An 18,846-nucleotide genomic window follows, 5' to 3' on the forward strand; every position below is an offset into this window, starting at 1 on the left:
TTTATGATCCAAGAAAACCTGAAAAACATACCATGTGTGTTTTGGTTTTCTACAGCGACAGGTTGACTAGATAAGAAGTAGCTTGCAGTCGTTGGCTGTTCTTCTCATGGACAGCACTGCCTGTTGTGTAGCCCTGCGCAGGGTGACAAAAATGACTTAGTTGAAAGTGAAAACAGTCAACCTTTTTGCCACAATAATGTGAACATACCTTTTAGTTTACCATTTACTCCCATCTCCTACTCTCTTTTTTCATGTTTTTTTTCTTTATTTATATCAGGGACAGTTTTCCTCTAAAGGTAAATGTGTATGTGTTTTCCAACTGGCTAGCTGTAGACCCTAAGGCCTGAAGTTATAAGTCATAAACCAGGAGTGTCAAACTCAATCACTAAAGGGGTCATAACGAAAAAATCTCAACAAATCTGTGGGCCAGAGAACATCTATGTTTTATTTCATTCATAGTGAACATTTTGCTATAAACTGAACTGACTGTTGTTTATGCAAAATACGCAAAACATAAACAGTAAAAAATTGGTGCTTGTAGTAAACCTTGAAATAATATATGGATACCTGAAATATTCAAAATTTAACTGTCCCCAGGAGCTCAGTCTTTTAAACCTACCTATTGGCTTGAACTAGACACCTGGCGTCCTTTCTTTGCTCCAGGTTCATTAATACTTGGGCTCAATTTCTGAGCTGCTGAGCTGAGGTTAAGTGTTTATATTGGCTGAACCGCAGTCAGTTGTTTGGTGATGTGACTGGTGTGGAGCTGTGTAGAATTGTGTAGAATTAAGGTGTAACCGCTGTCCCTTAGATTGTTGTTGGGGTGGGAGATTCAGAGCGCACATTATGTTGCAGTGCATGCTGGGGACTGTAGTGCAGTGCATTGTGAAATGAGCCAAAATTAGAAAAAAATAGAAGATTAAAATACTTTTGCAGGGCCGTATAGGATTGTGTCACGGGCCTGATCTGGTCTGCGGGCCTTGTGTTTGACACATGGTGGGCTGTAAACAAAATAAGATACCCTGACTGACTGCCCATTTTATTAGGTATGTCTACACTCATTGTCTATTCTATCAGGTCCACTTACCACATAGGTGTACTTTGTAGTTCTATAATTAAAGCTTGTAGTCTGTACAGTCTGTAATTATAATACATGTTTTATTCTCTACATAACAGTAAGAAACACAAAGCACATGTAAGACAAAATAAGAGGTTCAAGGCAGCAGTTTACATGCATGCATGCGAGAATGATGATTCCACCATTATCTTACTCAACAACCTACTTTCTAATCCTCACACACACCCTTCATACCAAGTAGTGGCTTTTCCAGGTGGCAGTCAGTCAGATGGCTATGGTAAAACTGTTAGATGGCTCAGTGTCAGGAGAAGCTGGGTCTGTTCTTCACATATGCACACACTCACACCTGTGATACACACACACATGCAGACAGGAAGACAGGAGCACATGCATCACACACACTCGAGCGCACACAGACAAATGAAGTAGCCATGTGGAGCCTGAAGCTACTCTTACATCTTCCATCAGATAATTACCACGTCTGTGTGCACATTAATACAGCGAGAACAGAGTCTACAGAACAGTGTTTACTTAAATTACTGTAATAGGAGTAATATTTCTCTCTCATTCTCTCTTTTTCTCTCTCTTTCTCTCTCTAGGTGAAACGCGTCCCAGTAGAGAGTTGTGATCAGTACAAAACATGTTCCGAGTGTCTGGGCTCAAGAGACCCTCACTGTGGCTGGTGTGTCCTGCTCAACGTGTGAGTATATGCACTATGGGTGTAAAAATGCAGCAGTGCTTCATGTATTGATCTGAAGGTGGTGATCCATCATGACGCATTGCATTCCTTTTAAAAGCTATAATCATAATCAATAATATTGAGTAAAGTGTATGCTTATTTTTGTTGTTTATATTTCACATTTGTGTGTTCAGTGTATTTTTAGCAAAAACTTAAAAATAAATCATACCAAAATTATTTAGTAGAAACAAATTGGAATGAAATGTGAGATTTTGCTTGTTTGAATCATTTTCTAAAACAAACCATAATGGAATAGAATCATGGTGAAATCTGATTTTTCTTCCGTCTTTGAAATGAATCCTAAAGAATCGTAATTGAATAGAATCAGTGTACAATCTGAGATTTCAGTGATTGAACGTTTTCTAAAAAAAATCGTAATTGAGTCAAATTGTTGTAAGATGTGAGATTGCATGATTCATTGAATCGTTCACTATTATGATTCTTACTATAAAAATCATAATCAAATTCAGTGGTGTCGAAATCTGAGATTTCTACATGCATTGAATCTTAAAAAATCTTAATCAAATTGTGCATGATTAAATCTGAGATTTCATTGTGCATTGAATCATTTTCTAAAGAATCTGAATTGAATTGAATCGAATCTGGGTGAATTCTGAGATTTCATGATGCATTGAATCATTTCCTAAAGAATTGTAAATGTATAGAATCATGGTGAATGATTCACAATATATTATGAATGAGATTTCACACTATATTAAATTGTTGTCCAAATGAACTGTTATCACTGTGAAATAGTAAGATTTCATAATACATTCAATCGTAATTGAATTAAATTGAACAATCTGAGATTTCCTGATTTTCCTAAAGGGTCATATTTAAATCACTGTTAATGTCAGAGATTTATACTCAATATGTATGCGATTGACATCAGGCAGGACTGAGCAGAGCTGTAAGCTGTCTTGTATTTTCCTGCCAAAAGCAGCCGTATGTTTTGAATGATGTGTTTCCTCAGCATCTTACTGTAAAGGAGAAGGGTCACACATGCTGTAACAGGAAGCACATGGCTGATAGAGCTGCAAATCACACTGTCATTTTCCACATCACCTTATAAAAATCACATCTAGCAGTCAGTCTTGCGGGTGATTGACTCGGTGAGGAATTGCGTCTGACTGGAAGGGTGCACAGGTGTATGTTTGCATGAAGGCATCCTTAATTCACTATGTGTGGCAGTGATGCAGTTCAGCATTTCGAAAAAGTAGTAACTGATTGATTTCTAAATGCTGAGAGGAATCTTCCTTAGGATATGAGACAAAGGTAATATGGAAATGTTAATTAAAATTCACCCAAACTGCACCGAAAACATTTTCCCCTATCTTCCATTCCCATTCCCCCCCAAATCTTGCTTGGAGGGTGAACATTAGCATGGTTTTTAATTGAGGGCATGTAAATGGCAATTGAAATCAGCTAGCATAGTATCCACCATTCATATCACCCTAGCCTTTTTTTTTTTCAGGAACTGTCTGTTGAACATCATCTAGCCTAAAAGGCCAAGTCTGCAGCGTTAGCTTCAGCTTCAGGCACCAGGGAGAGTAGATGATTAGCATAACAGTCTTACTGCTGTTGCAGCCTTTTCTCTCTGTGGCGGAGTAGAAGTACAGTAAGCGCAACGTGTTCTTCCCCTGTAGCATTCACATTAACTGTTTAAATTAGCAGCAAACTCAAGAGAGCTGATCTTTACATGTACGTGCACACGCAGTGTTTTAAATGAGGTCACGGTTTGCCTGTGAGCTGAAGACCTTACTTTGTAAACCTTGTTGGCTGCAACAGCGTTATTGACAGCCTAAAAATCGCTGTCTGTTTCTTTTGATTGGAAGTAAAGACTTATTAAAGCTTTGTTCAGGAATACAAACATCATTCCAAGTTTGCTTACAGTGTGGTGTAGTGACAGTATACGTGATGCTAAGAGCATTTTCAAATTATACATGCATGGATTATTTAAAATGTTGTTTAAATACATAAGACCCAAGCGTTGTGGTTTTTTATATGTACTCAATTTTTTTCTTTTTAAACTGTATTTAGGGCACCACTGACAATAAAAAAAAAAATGGTTAGAAAATTTTCTCATTGTGAAAAAAAGTTTGATTTTATCTGAGTATTAAGTCTATAACACACAAAGATGTGTGTATATAAACAGTAAACTAATTTGATTCTTTGTATTGTACTATGAATTTACATGCACAGAACATTGTCGTGTCCTGTATTCCCTGTTCATTTGCTGAATTAAACATTATAAATACACATAAACTATAGCCTGTGCAAAACGTTATGCCCTATTTTATATGTTATGGATATATTATATATGGATATCTTTTTCGAATTTGTTAAACTCAGCAAATAAATTAGAAATTATGCATTAAAATATACCAGAAAATGCCATATTGACGTTTGCTCTCTGTAGATGTGTTTATTTATTTAACTTATTTTCACTTAGAAAATCAACAAAACATGTAATTTGACCAGGGCGTGTTGAAACTTTTGCACGCGGCTTTGAGCTCAAGTTTAATCCTGTAATGCGTGTTCAGTCCTGTTACTGAAACCTGTTTACCCTGTGGGGATTTTTCTGTTTATAGACTTTCCTCATCTCTTCCTCTTATTGGTTTTCCTCTTCTTTCCTAGCAGGCAAAGTAGTTTTAGGTTACAGGATTACAAAACGTGCTCATTGTTGGTGAAATGACTCGTACTGTAGTGACTGTATATGACATATTTGATGACATCGTCTGTCTGTCTGTCTGTCTATCTGTCTGTCTGTAGATGTTCCCGAAAGGACCGCTGCGAGCGAGCTGATGAACCTCAGCGGTTTGCCTCAAGAGTGGACCAGTGTGTGGAGCTCTCCGTCCAACCCAACAACATCTCTGTTACCATGTCTAAAGTGCAGGTGTGAAAGAGAACTGTTACTGTATTACGTTACACAACCTTATATATAAAACAAATATATAACTACAGAAGCAAATAGTAAATAATCCGGTTATGAAACATATAAGGTCCATAAAACACTAAAAAATTTACTTTATTTACTGTATTTTTAGACTTCCTGTTATCACCACCTGCCAACACTATCTTTACAAAAATTCATTAAACAAGCATTAATGTTTACTTTTGTTGTCTGGGGTGATTTGCACTTTGTGGCTGAGTGATGCTTGAGATGATGTTTGTGAAACAGACTATCCACACTTATCCAGTTTAAACTAATATGTAACATATGAAACTCTGCCCTTAAGACACTCTAATCTCAATCAGCCGATCCAATTTCAATCTAATCTGACTCAATCTCTAATAATCAGAACATGCAGCTGCACACAAGATAACAGAATCTTGACTGACACTGTCATATTAAGCACTTGAGTGCAGATCCTTTGCAGTTGATGACTGAATGAACTCTGTGACCCTTAGACATCACCAGATGCTGGTTATCTCCCCTGGTGATAATCTGATTTATTCAGATTTTTCTGTCTCATGATGGCCTGTTTTGCTGCGTTGACATTCTTTGGTCCTCTTGTTGAAATACAGCAAACTCCAGATACAGATAATTATATAAATTATCCTGAACTTTTCCTGAACAGTTATGCAGGCAGTTGTCCAATTAGTTATGATTCCCTAAAATGAGAGGAGTATGTGCAGTCATATACTCTGTAAGTCCTCTACAGAGAACAGACCTCTGCACCATTTAATACACAATTACTGTTTATTTGCTGAATTTAACATATGGGAGAAGACAATGAGACATATGTGGCCTGTGCAAAAATTATAGCTCATTTTATATTGGATATTTTTATTTGTCCAGTATCTTAAACTCAGCAAGTAAATGGAACTTGTGTACTAAAATTTGCAGGAAAATGCCATTTTTAAATCGGCCCCCTGTAGAGGTTGTGTTAACCTTTTTCCACTTCAACAAAACATGTAACTTGACCAGGGGTCTTCAGACCTTATAAAAGTACTTGCTACGCAGTTCGGTTGATATGGACATACATACCCTCAACTTTTAACTTTTTTGTTTCCATTTCGAATCAGACACCCCAGAATACTGAACCAAAACAATTAAAATCGTCATTATCCACTTATGGGCTGCACTGTATTTCAGAAAACTTGAGCCTAGCTGCTGCTAATTCAAAGCTCATGTTCTGCTGATCTCACCCTCAACGTATTTGTTTCTTCTTGTGAGCCAGTTTTGACCCGTTTCTGGCCTTAGAAAAGTGCAAAACCTTTTATTTTTAAACATTTTTTTTGCTATGTACAAAAACAAAGCAAACATTATTTCTGTTAAGGCTGTGCTGAACATTGAGCCCTCTGAGCTCATGACACATCACTGTTTAATCTGCCTGACAAAAAGACCCATCCCTACTAACTGCAGGATCATTGTGTACCACGAGACTGCTTCCATGCATCTTTCTCTGAAGATCACTGAAGGGTGTTTCTCAGTTCAAATCTGGAACAAGGACCTCAGGCAGTCTTTTGTAGAAAACACACTGCAGACATAAACATGACCTTCAGTACCTGCCTCCAGCAATGGAGAATTGGTGGGAGATTTTGATGCTAATGATATTGCCACATCTTCTTTAAAGTGCCTACAAAGTCCCTCATGGTGTTCTTGTATTGCTGAATCTCCACAGCTGCAAAAATGGTCAGTATGCCAGAAATGTCCCAAGTTATGTTCTAACACCACTTCCTCCCAAAACCAGTCAGGCCAAACTGATACATACTCTTCTTCTACTCTGCACCAGCAGCATAGATATGACGCCAGTGTCCTTATCCAGGGTGCTGTTCATTTATGAGAACTTCCCTACAAAAGCCTATGTTAAGGATGGTAGAGCTGTGGAACGTCTTCAGCTCAGCCACAAACCAGTTAAGAGTCTCATGCTAGAATTATTTAGTGATGAAAGATGTGGTGCATCACATCTGTTTCCCAGTGCCAAAAACAAGTGCTTGTGTTAGCTCGATGTACAGGCGCTGACTCAAGAGTCAAAGTCAAGTTTTTTTGTCTGATGTAACTGTTAAGCCATCAGCCATGAGTCACTAGTGAAGAAATCAGGATTACTGCAGCTGCACTGCTTTCACTGGTAACGTAATCCAAGTCTGTCCCCACCAGTAGTGTTAAAAAAATAAATAAATAAAGCCTACATGTCTCTGGGGACAGAAACCCAGTTACAGCTGTTGTATTTTGATATATTTGATCAGAGATGCTACCAGCTCTGGCACATGTGTACAACATGTGTATGACATAGTGGGATCATAGCCTTAAAGCCAGCCTAAAATCAAAATTACTAGTCTTTGCATTATTAGTTCTTGTACCTGATCATATTAAAGGGCCCGTATCATGGAAAAACAGTCATGCTTTTATTGTTGTTTTTAAGTAGTTTATGTACTCTCTCAATTTGCATCTGATGCATCATTCACTCACCGCTCCATGTAGTCTATATATGGACACGAAGCTTGTTTTGAATTTGTTTTTGTGATGTCATAAGAACCAACACATTTACATATATCCATCTCTACAGCGTACAGCTGAAGAGCTTTAGCCCCACCCATTAATACTGAAGTTTCCAAGTTTCCAAGTCATTTACATATTGTCGTTGTTGGATCAAAATCTTGTATGTATAATTTTTGTTTATTTTATTTATTTATTTATTTTTACAGTGCTTGAAAATGTCAGCTGCCCTTAATGACATGTTAAAATTTCTTGCTGAATGGAGCAGCAGAAAAAAATCTTGTTCCATTAACTTCCATTCAAAGAATGTTTTTTTTTTTTGTTTGTTTTTTTCCCCCTTCTCCTGTAAAATTACCATTCTGGAGGTTTTGTCATGATAGTTTATTAGTAGCAAACTAACATCCTTAACAAAACAGCCTTTTGAATTCTAAGGGATAAAGAGAGGTTGGAAGTGAATCATGAATGGTGGCTGTTTTTGTCACATAAGTCAACATAAATGTCATAAAAGGACCTCAAGGTAAAAATTAAAATGCAAGACAAATGTAGGATAAGGTCTTTAACCGCAATTCCTTATATAAATGGACCTCCCCTCATAATCTTCAAGATGTGGAGAACTTTGCAGTTCTGATATTTGCTGTGTCATTAAGAAGCAGTGGGTGGTGAACAATAATATTAACAAATAATAAAATATCCTGTTTCACACCCCCCTCCCATCATCCCCACCCATCATCAAGCCAAAACTCGCCCTCCCTTATGTCATGTTTCACTCAGATCGGTCACATTACGGGAGCAAAGTACAGAAGTCACATTTTTCACTTGTGATAACACATTTTAGTGCAAGATGTTAAAAACCATGTGTTTATTCACCTGAAATTCATGTGTTTTTTCTGTAAGTGCTACTAAAATCTTAGAGCTGCAAATATCTCTATAAAATTCCATTATAATTAAAAAAAGTACTGCTCATTTCCAGACTCACAGCTCCACCAGGGATTCCCAGATGAAGCATTTGATTCTACTGCCCTTCCATTTGTTCCCAATTTTAAGAAAAGAGCTTTGAGTGCCCTGTGTCCTTAAGGGTAGGAATTGAGCTCTGATGAAGGCCTCCTTTGATTAAATGCCCTCGTCTTTCCCTCCAGAATCCTCTCCACCCCTGAGTCGTGCTTGTTAAGCGTTTCATCCTCAATGAGTTCAATCTTCCTCTCAAGTTTTTGAATTACCCACTTCGCAGTGGCAGCTGTATGTTCTGTGAAGGCCGAGAATTCGCATTTGTTTTTCACACCTCCCACTGTTCAGCTGTATTATTAGCCTGGCTTTACCCTGCACAGCTGCAACTGTCTGTTATCAGCCCTTACTTACCTCGCTTATGTGAGTTAATTAACTGCGTTTGTGTCAGTCGCTCTGAACCGTCGGAACCAGAATAGATCACCAAAGTTGTTTTTAGTGCTGATTATAGAGTCTAGTTCCTCACTTTACTCTGTTTTGACTCTCCTCAGCCAACCTCAGCCCACCAAGGACATTTTAGGTTTATTGTTGGATTTATGATGATGGTGAAAACAAAAGTGATGGGAAAAACAAGAAAACTGTAAGCGCAGAGATGAGGGGGTGTACAAAACACAAACAAGGCTGCGTGCTACCGAGTTCAGAGGAGTTCATGCTCAACCTGATGAAACGATCCTGCTTTTTTTTTATTAGAACTGAATTATTAAAACCTTGTTTATTAATGTTATAAATCGGCCTTCGTCCTAGAGACTTTCCCTGCACCGAGGCTCAGAATGAAATACCTCCTGTCCAAACCTCATTTCTTTTGCCTGTCCACCTAATGAGAAAGATAGATGAGAAAAAGTTCAGAAGACATTAATTAATCATCTGAACTTTACCTTATTGGTAGCTGCCCAGTGACAGCTGCACTAAACCAAGTATGACTGCTGCTGTGTTCATTCAGAATTCAGTGTACATCACTGACCCGTCAAAGATGTTGGCTTTAAAATGTCAAAACTGTTTACTGTGCCTAAACCTTCTTGTCTGTCATGTCAAGATATATTTCGGATCATAAACGAACCACTTTCTTTGTCACAGTGAAAAATGTGCGTACATTAAAGCTGTATTTCTAAATGGTGCCGTTTTAATCTGGGACATTTTAATGAATGATACTGAGGTTTTCTTCTCATTCTTTAGCCCTTAGAAGCTGCAGTTGGTGCTGGCGAGAAAAGAGTGCTGTATTTGTTATTAGTCATTTCTCAACTAGTAGCTTTAAAAAAAAGAAAGCAAAGAACATCTGTCAGAGGTGCAGATTCTAAACCCTCAGACAGTGAGATGTTTGTGTGTGAGTAGACAGGGAGATATATTATTATGATTTGAAATTGATAAACATGATTGTTGTAGAAAGAAAAAGATCCTTTACATTTTTTGTTAGGCTTAACGTGTTTGTCATTAAAACGAATGGAAAAATGTCAGCGGTGCAAACTCACATACTGATGTAATATATTAACTACGTAATTATGTAATGGCATTTAAACTATGTTGTGTTATGTGAATTGAATTTATAAAAACATTACAGTAACTGTTTAACATGATTCACAATTCCAGTGTCTTTGCATTTCTGCACCGTTTTCTTCTCGTGTCATTTACTTTTGGCTGGTTCTTCAGTTGGTTCTCCAGGCGCGGAACGTTCCGGATCTGTCTGCAGGTGTGAACTGTTCCTTTGAGGACTACACTGAGACTGAAGCTCGAATACAAGGCTCATTCATCCACTGCCTCTCCCCCACCGCTAAAGAGCTCATCCCCATCACTCGTCACCAAGGTCAGTATGTTCGTGCATATTAGAGGTGCACAGTGTATTATTCGATGTGTTTAATTCCAAAACAGTGTATATCAGTAACAATTCTGAATGTTGTGAGGTTTTGAAAAGAATAACCGTATAACGAAAAACATTTTTTTCTCTGAAGAAGGTGCCGTTAATCATAATACTGCAGTGATCTTTCTTGTATATTTAAAGCCCACTTCCAACAGTGTATATCATAGGTAATGGACAGTGGTCCGTTATGTGCTTTCATTTGTTAAATATTATCACAGTGTTGGCCTTTGCAATGCTGGCTTTGAAAGGGCTGAAATATGCAAATGAGCCGGTAGCCAATGACAAAAATGATTTGCTGTGTTCTGTGGACATACTGCAAATAAATTCAGTTCAGTCATTTTGGTCAAAATAATGCATGCATTTTTGGGGATGGGGTGGGAGGAGTTTTCTCCAGTTTTTCCCAAAATTCAGTCACTGGCAGTTCCACTTGTTGCCTTGGTCTCCCTCTATCCCTCAGTGCTACCAAATTGGGAAGGTGAAGGGTAGCATGTGCTTTCTCTGTGACCATTAAAGCTCCACAGCATCTTTTGAACTGCTGGTTATGCAAGCTCATTGGAGAGCTCTACACGCTTTGAGGAGAACACTAACTGCTAATTCTGTTATGTCAGCTAGCAGACACAGGGTTAGCTAGTATCCTAACCCTGTGTTTTGAGACTCCCTGTTGACTGCAGTTGGTTCTTATCACTGCATTATTTGTTCTGAGACCTCCCCCCGACTGTTATTAGTCCACTGCACAAAGACTTCTAGCAGTGCTGAGATGTACCCAGTGTTTACGTTTATTTATGTCAGTGTGTTTGTTAGTTCAGTTTTGTTTAGGTCTGTTTTCAGTTGAATAATTTTAGTCACAGCTTTAGACTCTTATGTCTTAAACTTTGTAGTATCAAGGATTCACAGCTGTGCTTTTTGATGTATCACAAGACCTTTCCCAATCATCATATGTAGCAAAATAATCTCAGTGTGATGTTTTTTGTACGTATTGTGCAGCCCTGCTATGTGCACGTGTGTGTGGGAGGGAAAAATAGACATCACAAGAAAATCCAAACTCAGTGAATCTTGCAAATTGACTTGATGTTGTGAATGTTAAGGTGTACACATGAATAATGCACTGAAGATGAAAGAGCTGTCTATCCAGAACACATTTCAGAATCTTCATCTTCTTCTGCTTAAGGCTTTTTAGTCATTAAACGGGTATTAGAATAGAACTGAGCACATTTCCATGCTGGCGGCCTGAGTCAATTCCTATCGAGCGTCATTTGCTCCGTTCCCCAATAGTCACAGTATTCTTTCTGTCTGTATGGCAGAATGAGTGTGGTTGCTCAGTAAAGATGGCTATTTTGATAATGGGAGGATCCTACAGTGCAATTTTGATCACATCCATGGTAATCATAGCACAATCAAAGCAGGCTATTTTTACCACTGCAGTGCCCCGCTACGAAGGAAGGGAAAGAGATGTGTTGCTTAGATACCTTTCTTTCTTTTTTGTTTTCTTTCTATCCCTCTGGCTCACTCTCTTCTCTTTCTATAGGTGATAAACGTGTGGTGAAACTGTATCTGAAATCAAAGGAAACCGGGAAGAAGTTTGCCAGTGTGGATTTCGTCTTCTATAACTGCACCGTTCACAAATCGTAAGTCTCTCTCTCTCTCTCTCTCTCTCTCTCTCTCTCTCTCTCTTCTTTCTCCCTTTCCTTTCTTGTTCTGTCTTTTCTTCTTACCCTTTTTTCTCTCCCTTTCGTCTTACTCTTCTCTGCCTCTCTCTTCTCACCCTTTCTGTTCAGTTTGGTTCAGTTCAGTGATGCTTTATTGGCATGAATGAGAAATGTAAACATAAGAAAATTGTTATAGACGACCATAAAACACGTTAGAAATTGTTATTTACAGGATTATTAGTAATCAATAAAGGCCAAAAGTGAGAATAAGATTCAAGAGAATTTTCAAATATGCAATCATCAGAAATAATCATTAATAATTTGTTGATATGCCTCACTGTTTGTCCCTCAGGTTATGACAGGCTGTTTCAAATCTTACTGCGTGTGTGATTAGCCCACTCTTCTCTCCTAAAACGTATGGCAGTTTCTCACTGCTTTCTCTGGACCATTCACAGTTGTCATTAACATGCATCCTGGGTGATCCGGTCATAAGTGGACAAGTGTGCTAAGTTCAGGTGTGAACGGGACACAGTGCAGTGCATCTTGGAGACATATTGTGATCTGATCACTGGTCAGGGACGCATATGACCACATAACATGCACAGTGTGAACACTAAAGTGTCTTAATGTGTCTTCGACGGCGGCAGAGGGCCGCCTTAATCAGCTGCGTCGTCACAGCAGAGACAAAAGCAGCTTTTTTCATCTCCTCTACTGTTTGTTTAGAGGTTGTATTAGTGGTTCATGTGATCTAAATGTTTATAACAGCCCTTTCATTTACACCAACACGGACTCAGGGTATGTTTTTGTCTGACAACAAATGCAGCGAGAGACTGATGTAGTAAATATGGGTGGTCCCCTTCCTCCAATCACGAAATCCAACCATAGGAGACACATTCGAGACACATGAAGATGCAATGTTTGAACGACTACACATCTCACTGTCCACTGATCAAATCACTCGAGATAGATGTTAATATCAAATGAAAACAGGGTCTCTCTGTCTCTTTCTCTCTTTCTCTCTCACTCACTCTCTGTCTGTCTGTCTGTTTCTTTCCCTCCCTCTCTCTTTCTCTTGTACTGTGACTCTCTGTCTCTCTCTGTCTTTCTGTCAGTCTCTGTCTGTCTGTCTGTCTGTCTCTCTCACACACTCTGCTCCCCTTTATCTTCTCTCTTTCTTCCCTCTGGTCCTCTCATTTTACCCCTGAGGGGGGGTCATATTTCAGTAACCATGGTAACCTGAGGAAAGATGATTGACAGGTTTTTCAAGATCTCTGGAGGAAGGATGTGGTTAAAAGAGCTGAAGCTAAATTCTACAGTCCTGTTCTCCGCTATCTGGAAATGAAACGGTTTTTGCCACAAATCACATCAGGAGCAAATCATAACTGTAAAAATAAAACATCACAACTCCACTTTTTTGTTGCACCATTTGAAAATGCCAGCTGCCCTTTATATTGCATGAATGTCATGTTTAATGGACCAATAGAAATGGTAAAAATGATGAATTAAATCTAGTGTCATTAATAAACATTGAAATGAATTCTACAGGGTTTTCTCCTGATAGCAACAATTTGGTAGCCAATAGCAGTAAATAAGCTCATAGCTCTCAAATTTGAATTGGAGATGTGGTGGGCTCAGTGAAGAGGCCATGATCGTTTTCAGAATCTCTTTGATCACAGTAACTGCTGGGTAGCGGGTTATTCTGAAGGTCCAGATGGGTTTTTTGGGTCTCTCGAGGTGTGCGCAGTGTCTCGTTGCAGGAGAGATGAGCCCTTTGCTGTCTCCATGGGGATCTCTCACACTCACATGTGCACACGTTACTGTGAGAACGTCGTGTAACAATGTCCAAGTCATATAATACTCTCCCACCAGTGTGTGAGAGAGAAAGAGAGGATGGATCACCTTAGGGGGCACACACACACACGCATTTGTATGCGCTCATTAGCATCTGTGTGTGAACTGAAGGTGTAGTCCCAGTGTGCTTTTAAACTGGGCTGAAAGGTACAGAAACCACACAAATTTCACCCCTCTTCCTTTTATCAGTGAAAGAGGCTTATGAGACACACACACACACACTCTCTCCTTTCCACACACACACCCCCTCTTATTTATTCAGCTGATGAGGTCTTGTGCACTTTGAAATGCCATAAATTTGCATATTAATATTAATCTAATTTGGAGCGGCTCCGTTTTGGTGTGAGGCAGGGAGGGGGTCGGGAAATGAGCGACGCCGAAATGGAAAAGCACATGCAGTCATGATCGCCTCTTAATTAAATAGATCCATGTCTATATATGCCCGAGTGTTCGCTATCACAGCCTGAACAGGGTGCCAGGGCCTTCTGCACAAGAAACACTGTGACACTTCATTCCATTCACTGAGAGCTGTTCCTTATTGTGAGTAGGGCTGGGGATCGTTCAGAATGCTCTGATACTGATACCAATACTTTGATAAAGATTCCTGAAAAAAAAATATATATCTTTTAACGCTGCACTATGTGCAATGTTTTTTGTTAAAACTGAAAGAAGTAGTATTACTGCTACTACGTGTGCTGCACTGAGTCACCCTGTAACGCCTAAAATAATCATTTAAAAGTCAAGAGGTGTCAGGTCGGATTTTTTTCGGACCATATGATGTCTTTTACATGTTAACATCACACGCACAGGCTCTGAATGAAGGTCCTGGTTGATATTTAGGTTTGAAATGTAAAATCAACATTATACTAATGAAGATATGATGACAATAGTAGATAATTCACTTACATTCTCTGAAAACTCGTTCTTTACCAAGTTTTGACCGAGTTCTCTTTGAATACTCTTTTAGCTGCTCACAATCATCCGATTCATCTGCTCATGGTGGTCCGAAGCACAACCGATATTACAAAATGTTCTTCCACATGTTGCATGCAATAATACATTTCCTCCAGAGAGGTCTCCAAATCCCTAAATGTTATATAGCGTAACCTTACATCTTAGTGTTGCTTAAGCCAGAAATCAGTGTGAGCTACTGGAAGTGGATATTGTGCCAAAAAAACTTTTTTCAGGTTTTTCTCCATCACTTGAACAAAGCAGCCATCTCTTACAATGTGTGAACATTCCACAATAAATGGACCAATAGAAATACTCCAAAATGACCTAGAATAAAAACTCTTTAATGTACGTTAAAAGTTAAGAATGTTTTTGCCTCTCCTATAAAGTTATCCATTTTGGGATACGTGTTTTTTTTATGACGATTTATATCATCTGAATGCAATGAATTGAAATGTAATCAAAAAGCGCTGATGTTAATTTGCATTCAGAATGTGATTTAGACCAGTCAGCAGTCAGGATTTTGGAACAAGCATGCTTTTTGGCTCGTGGATGCTGATAAACTGACCACTTAGGATTTGAAATTCTGTGTTGAATGAGATGAAATTTTTCAGTACTCAGTAGTGTTGTAAGTAATGTGATTGGTACCATAATAGTATTCAATCGCAATATCCAGCTTTAGTTTGAAAAAAAAAGCTTTATAGGAAAGCAAAAAACATTGTTAATAGCATTTTTATTCTACATGTTTTTTTCACCATTTGACAGTGTAAAATGACCGGTGGAATGGACCAATAGAATGGTTAAAAGTCACTGGTAAAATCTTATTACATTTTTGTACATTAAAATCATTTTTTGTGATTCTCCTACATTGTTACCATTTCTGAAATACAGAGTTTGCTTGTGATGGCGACGACATGGTAATGAATAACATTAAATTAACACAGTTCTGTTGGGTGAATTGGAGATGCAGGTTTCCATCTCAAAATATACAGGAGAGGAGGTACTTCAGGGCCATGGTGGATGAGTTAAGTTAGTTAATGAAAACAAAAACTTTATTACGTGTAATTTAATTGATTATTTATAGTAGGCCATTTTAATACTCTCACAATATTAAAAGGCAGCATTTTCAAACAGGAAAAAAACAAAACAGAACTGGATTTTTTGTAGTTTTCTTATGATAGCTATGAAATGGACATCATGTGTCTGGAATGGCATGTGATTTGTAAGCTGGGTAGAAAGTGATGGAAGGAAAGAGAGGAGAGGCGTGGATCTGATACGCAAGATAAGGAGGAAAAGATTGTGCGGAAGAGAGAAAGAAGGAATGGAATGGAATAAGAGGCCTGTTACTTCTTGAAAAGGGCTTTTTTCAGAACAGAATACTGTTTTTCCTCGTATGTAAGAGCACACACATTGCACACTCTTCTCTTTAAGAGCACTTGCCATTTAACTTGCTAGCTATTTACATTATCCTCTCTCTTTAAATCAGTTACTGGAGAGAAAAGCCGAGGTCCATAATAAAAGCATAAAAGAGGGGCGGAAAAAAAGAGGAATCGGGGATGTATTGTGTCTTTACTGTCGGTGTCTGGAGCAGCAGGCCTGGACAGAGCAGCCATTTTAATATCGTAGAAGAAAATGAGAGAGAGAGAGAGAGAGACAGAGAGACAGAGAGACAGAGAGAGAGAGAGAGAGAGAGAGAGAGAGAGAGAGAGAATGCAGGGGAGGAGAGAGAGAGAGAGAGAGAGAGAGAATGCAGGGGAGGAGAGAGAGGCCAGACCCTACATGAATTTAGCTTAAGAAAGCAGCTCCGTGCGACGTGTGTGGATTATAATAATTCCGGTTCAGAGGGCCACCTGAAATGAAGCCCCCAGCTCCATCTCTTGAGCTCCACAGAGGGGTAAGAGGGCTCGGAATGGGGGGGCTTTATGGTGACTGGGATTCTAGTGAGGCCCTGAAATTAACCCCCACTTCAGACTGGGAGAGGAGGGTGTTTAAGATGCGGTCTGGGTTGGTGGCGGTGGGGGCGCAACAGGAGGGCTGGATTAAGGCCCTGTTGAGAGAAGGTTGGGGGGGGGTGGAGGAAGGGGACGAGAGAAGAAATAGAGGCTCATTTTTATTCTTCAATCACACCAGACCATTCAACCGTTCAGTCCTCAATTTCTTTCTTCACCCCCCGAACATGAATGAAGATTGACTAGGCAGAGGCATTTTAAGAATTTTTACTGTTCAAATTTCAGAATTTTTAAATGAATAGGAAACAAACTTCCTAAAATTAAGCAATATGTTTGCCTTGCCAAATGAGTAACACTTTATTTGAAGGCTCCCTTAACAGGGACTTAATAAGACATACCTAAGAATTGAATAACACTTTTAAAAAGTAATATGTAAGTGTTTATCAACAGCTTTTGTCAGTATGTACAGGATGACAGTATTTTATGAAATAAATGACACATTGACCAATTTGTAGGAAAATAACTGTATTTTGAGGGCATCAGAATTCAGTCATACAGCTGATAGATAGTCTTCTTAACTAGGCCTCTGCTCTGTGCCATTGCTTTATATTACTTTACATTATCCCTAACCTCGTTAAACATTATATGTTGTCATATACTAACATAAGGCTTTCATTAATACTTAAATAGTCATGTTTTTAAGTATTATTCAGTGCTTATGTATATGTCATGAAGATCCTATATATCTAGCCTTTAAATAAGATATTACCCATTATTTAACCCCTTAAATGGCTGGGGACCGCCAACAGGCCAAACGTTATTACACACTTCTATATCCTAAGAATAGCTCAGCCAGTTTGCATTGAAGTAGTTGTTACTACCCTGTAGTTACTGAATAATAAACCTTAGTGTGTAGTAACCCTGGGATTATTTTTTTAAGAGGTTAATGCTTTTGCAGGTTTTTATGCTAATATTCATTTCTTGCATGCAGCTGGCATACGAGGGGGTCTGTGCCTGATTTTGGGTTGATCTGTTGTAGAATTTTAGGCAGTATTACTGTAGTATTACTTGTGCAGCTTATTCTGCCCAAATTTTAGCTTTTTGGCTGAAATGTTTCCATATGTGGCAGCACTTAGATATTGTTGTTCCACTCAGTGTGAGATGCAGTAACAGCTGCTTGTTTCCTGCCGAAAATGCATTTAAATAGTACAAGATAATACAAAATGTATTTCAGCTTAATGTGCTTATCCAAATAAGTGAACAAATACCAAGATGAGTTTGGAAATCTGTATATTTGAAAAAGCCCATCTGTCACGCACATTTACTGCATCGTTTTTATCTTTAGTGTGCTCACATGCTCTCATGGTCACGTTCGTGTGGCCGCTTTAACAGACCTTCATTCATTTATTATCAATCACGGCTGCCCCTTCTGCGTGCCTGACCCTGATTGGTGGACTGAATGGATTAGTGCTCTCCAGAGATCCAGCATTAACCAACTGACAAATGGTGCCTCGATGGGAGGTCACTTAACACACACTCACACACACACACACACACACACACACCCACCCTCACATATTAGTACACACAGAAGCATACAGACCCGCACCACCTCTCTCTCTAACCATATAGCAGCGATGGACATCGTGGAGCATTCTTTGATGAATTGCCTGGTTTGGATTAGGAAGTGGGGATAATTTCCTTGACCAACCATTTCTCAACTAATTGGACAGCTTCTCTCAACGCACACGCAGATTGGTCAATTAAGAGGATCATGTGATTCAATTATGTGGTCGGCAGTCTTTGTTCTGAACGATCGTTTAACGTCTGTGGGTGAACAAATCGCTTGACTGAGATGATTAATTGAAATGAATGGCCGAGCTTTTCCAGCCAAAGCACTCAGAGCACTCTGGATACAGAGGCTGTGTATATTTATACTGCACATGTGTGAGTGGAGGAGGAGACATCAGAGCAGCTCAAAGGCTCCTCCTTACGTTTCATTAGCTTTCCCTGTCTGTCTGTCTCTCTCTCTCACTTTCTCTCACACACATCTCCCCCACTCTCTGTCTGTCTCCCTCTTTCCTTCTCTCTCTCTCTCTCTCTCTCTCTCCAATCTTGGTTTTCTTTCTCTCGCCCTCTGTCTTTCTGAGTTCCTTATCTCTCTCTCTCTCTCTCTATTTCTCTATATCCCTCACTCTTTTCTCTTTAGTTTCACATTTGGTTTGATTATCTCTCTCTTTTTCTCTTTGTCTCTCTCTTCTCAATCTTGTTTTTCTTGTCTCGCTCTCTCACCTCCCCCACTCTGTCTTTCTCCCTTTCTTTCTCTCTCTTTCTC

General features: G+C 39.0%; 1 protein-coding gene across 1 annotated transcript in view; it reads left to right on the forward strand.

Annotated features, from left to right (window-relative positions):
* Positions 1-18,846, forward strand: part of plxna1b (plexin A1b) — a 198,764-nt gene that overhangs the window by 106,947 nt on the left and 72,971 nt on the right. The window contains exons 5-8 of the mRNA XM_036571021.1: positions 1,678-1,778; positions 4,590-4,713; positions 9,907-10,060; positions 11,640-11,739. Coding sequence (XP_036426914.1) covers positions 1,678-1,778; positions 4,590-4,713; positions 9,907-10,060; positions 11,640-11,739 — 479 coding nt within the window. The remainder of the gene's footprint in view (positions 1-1,677; positions 1,779-4,589; positions 4,714-9,906; positions 10,061-11,639; positions 11,740-18,846) is intronic.

This window comes from Colossoma macropomum, unplaced genomic scaffold, assembly GCF_904425465.1.
Source record: "Colossoma macropomum unplaced genomic scaffold, Colossoma_macropomum, whole genome shotgun sequence".
Taxonomy (NCBI): domain Eukaryota; kingdom Metazoa; phylum Chordata; class Actinopteri; order Characiformes; family Serrasalmidae; genus Colossoma; species Colossoma macropomum.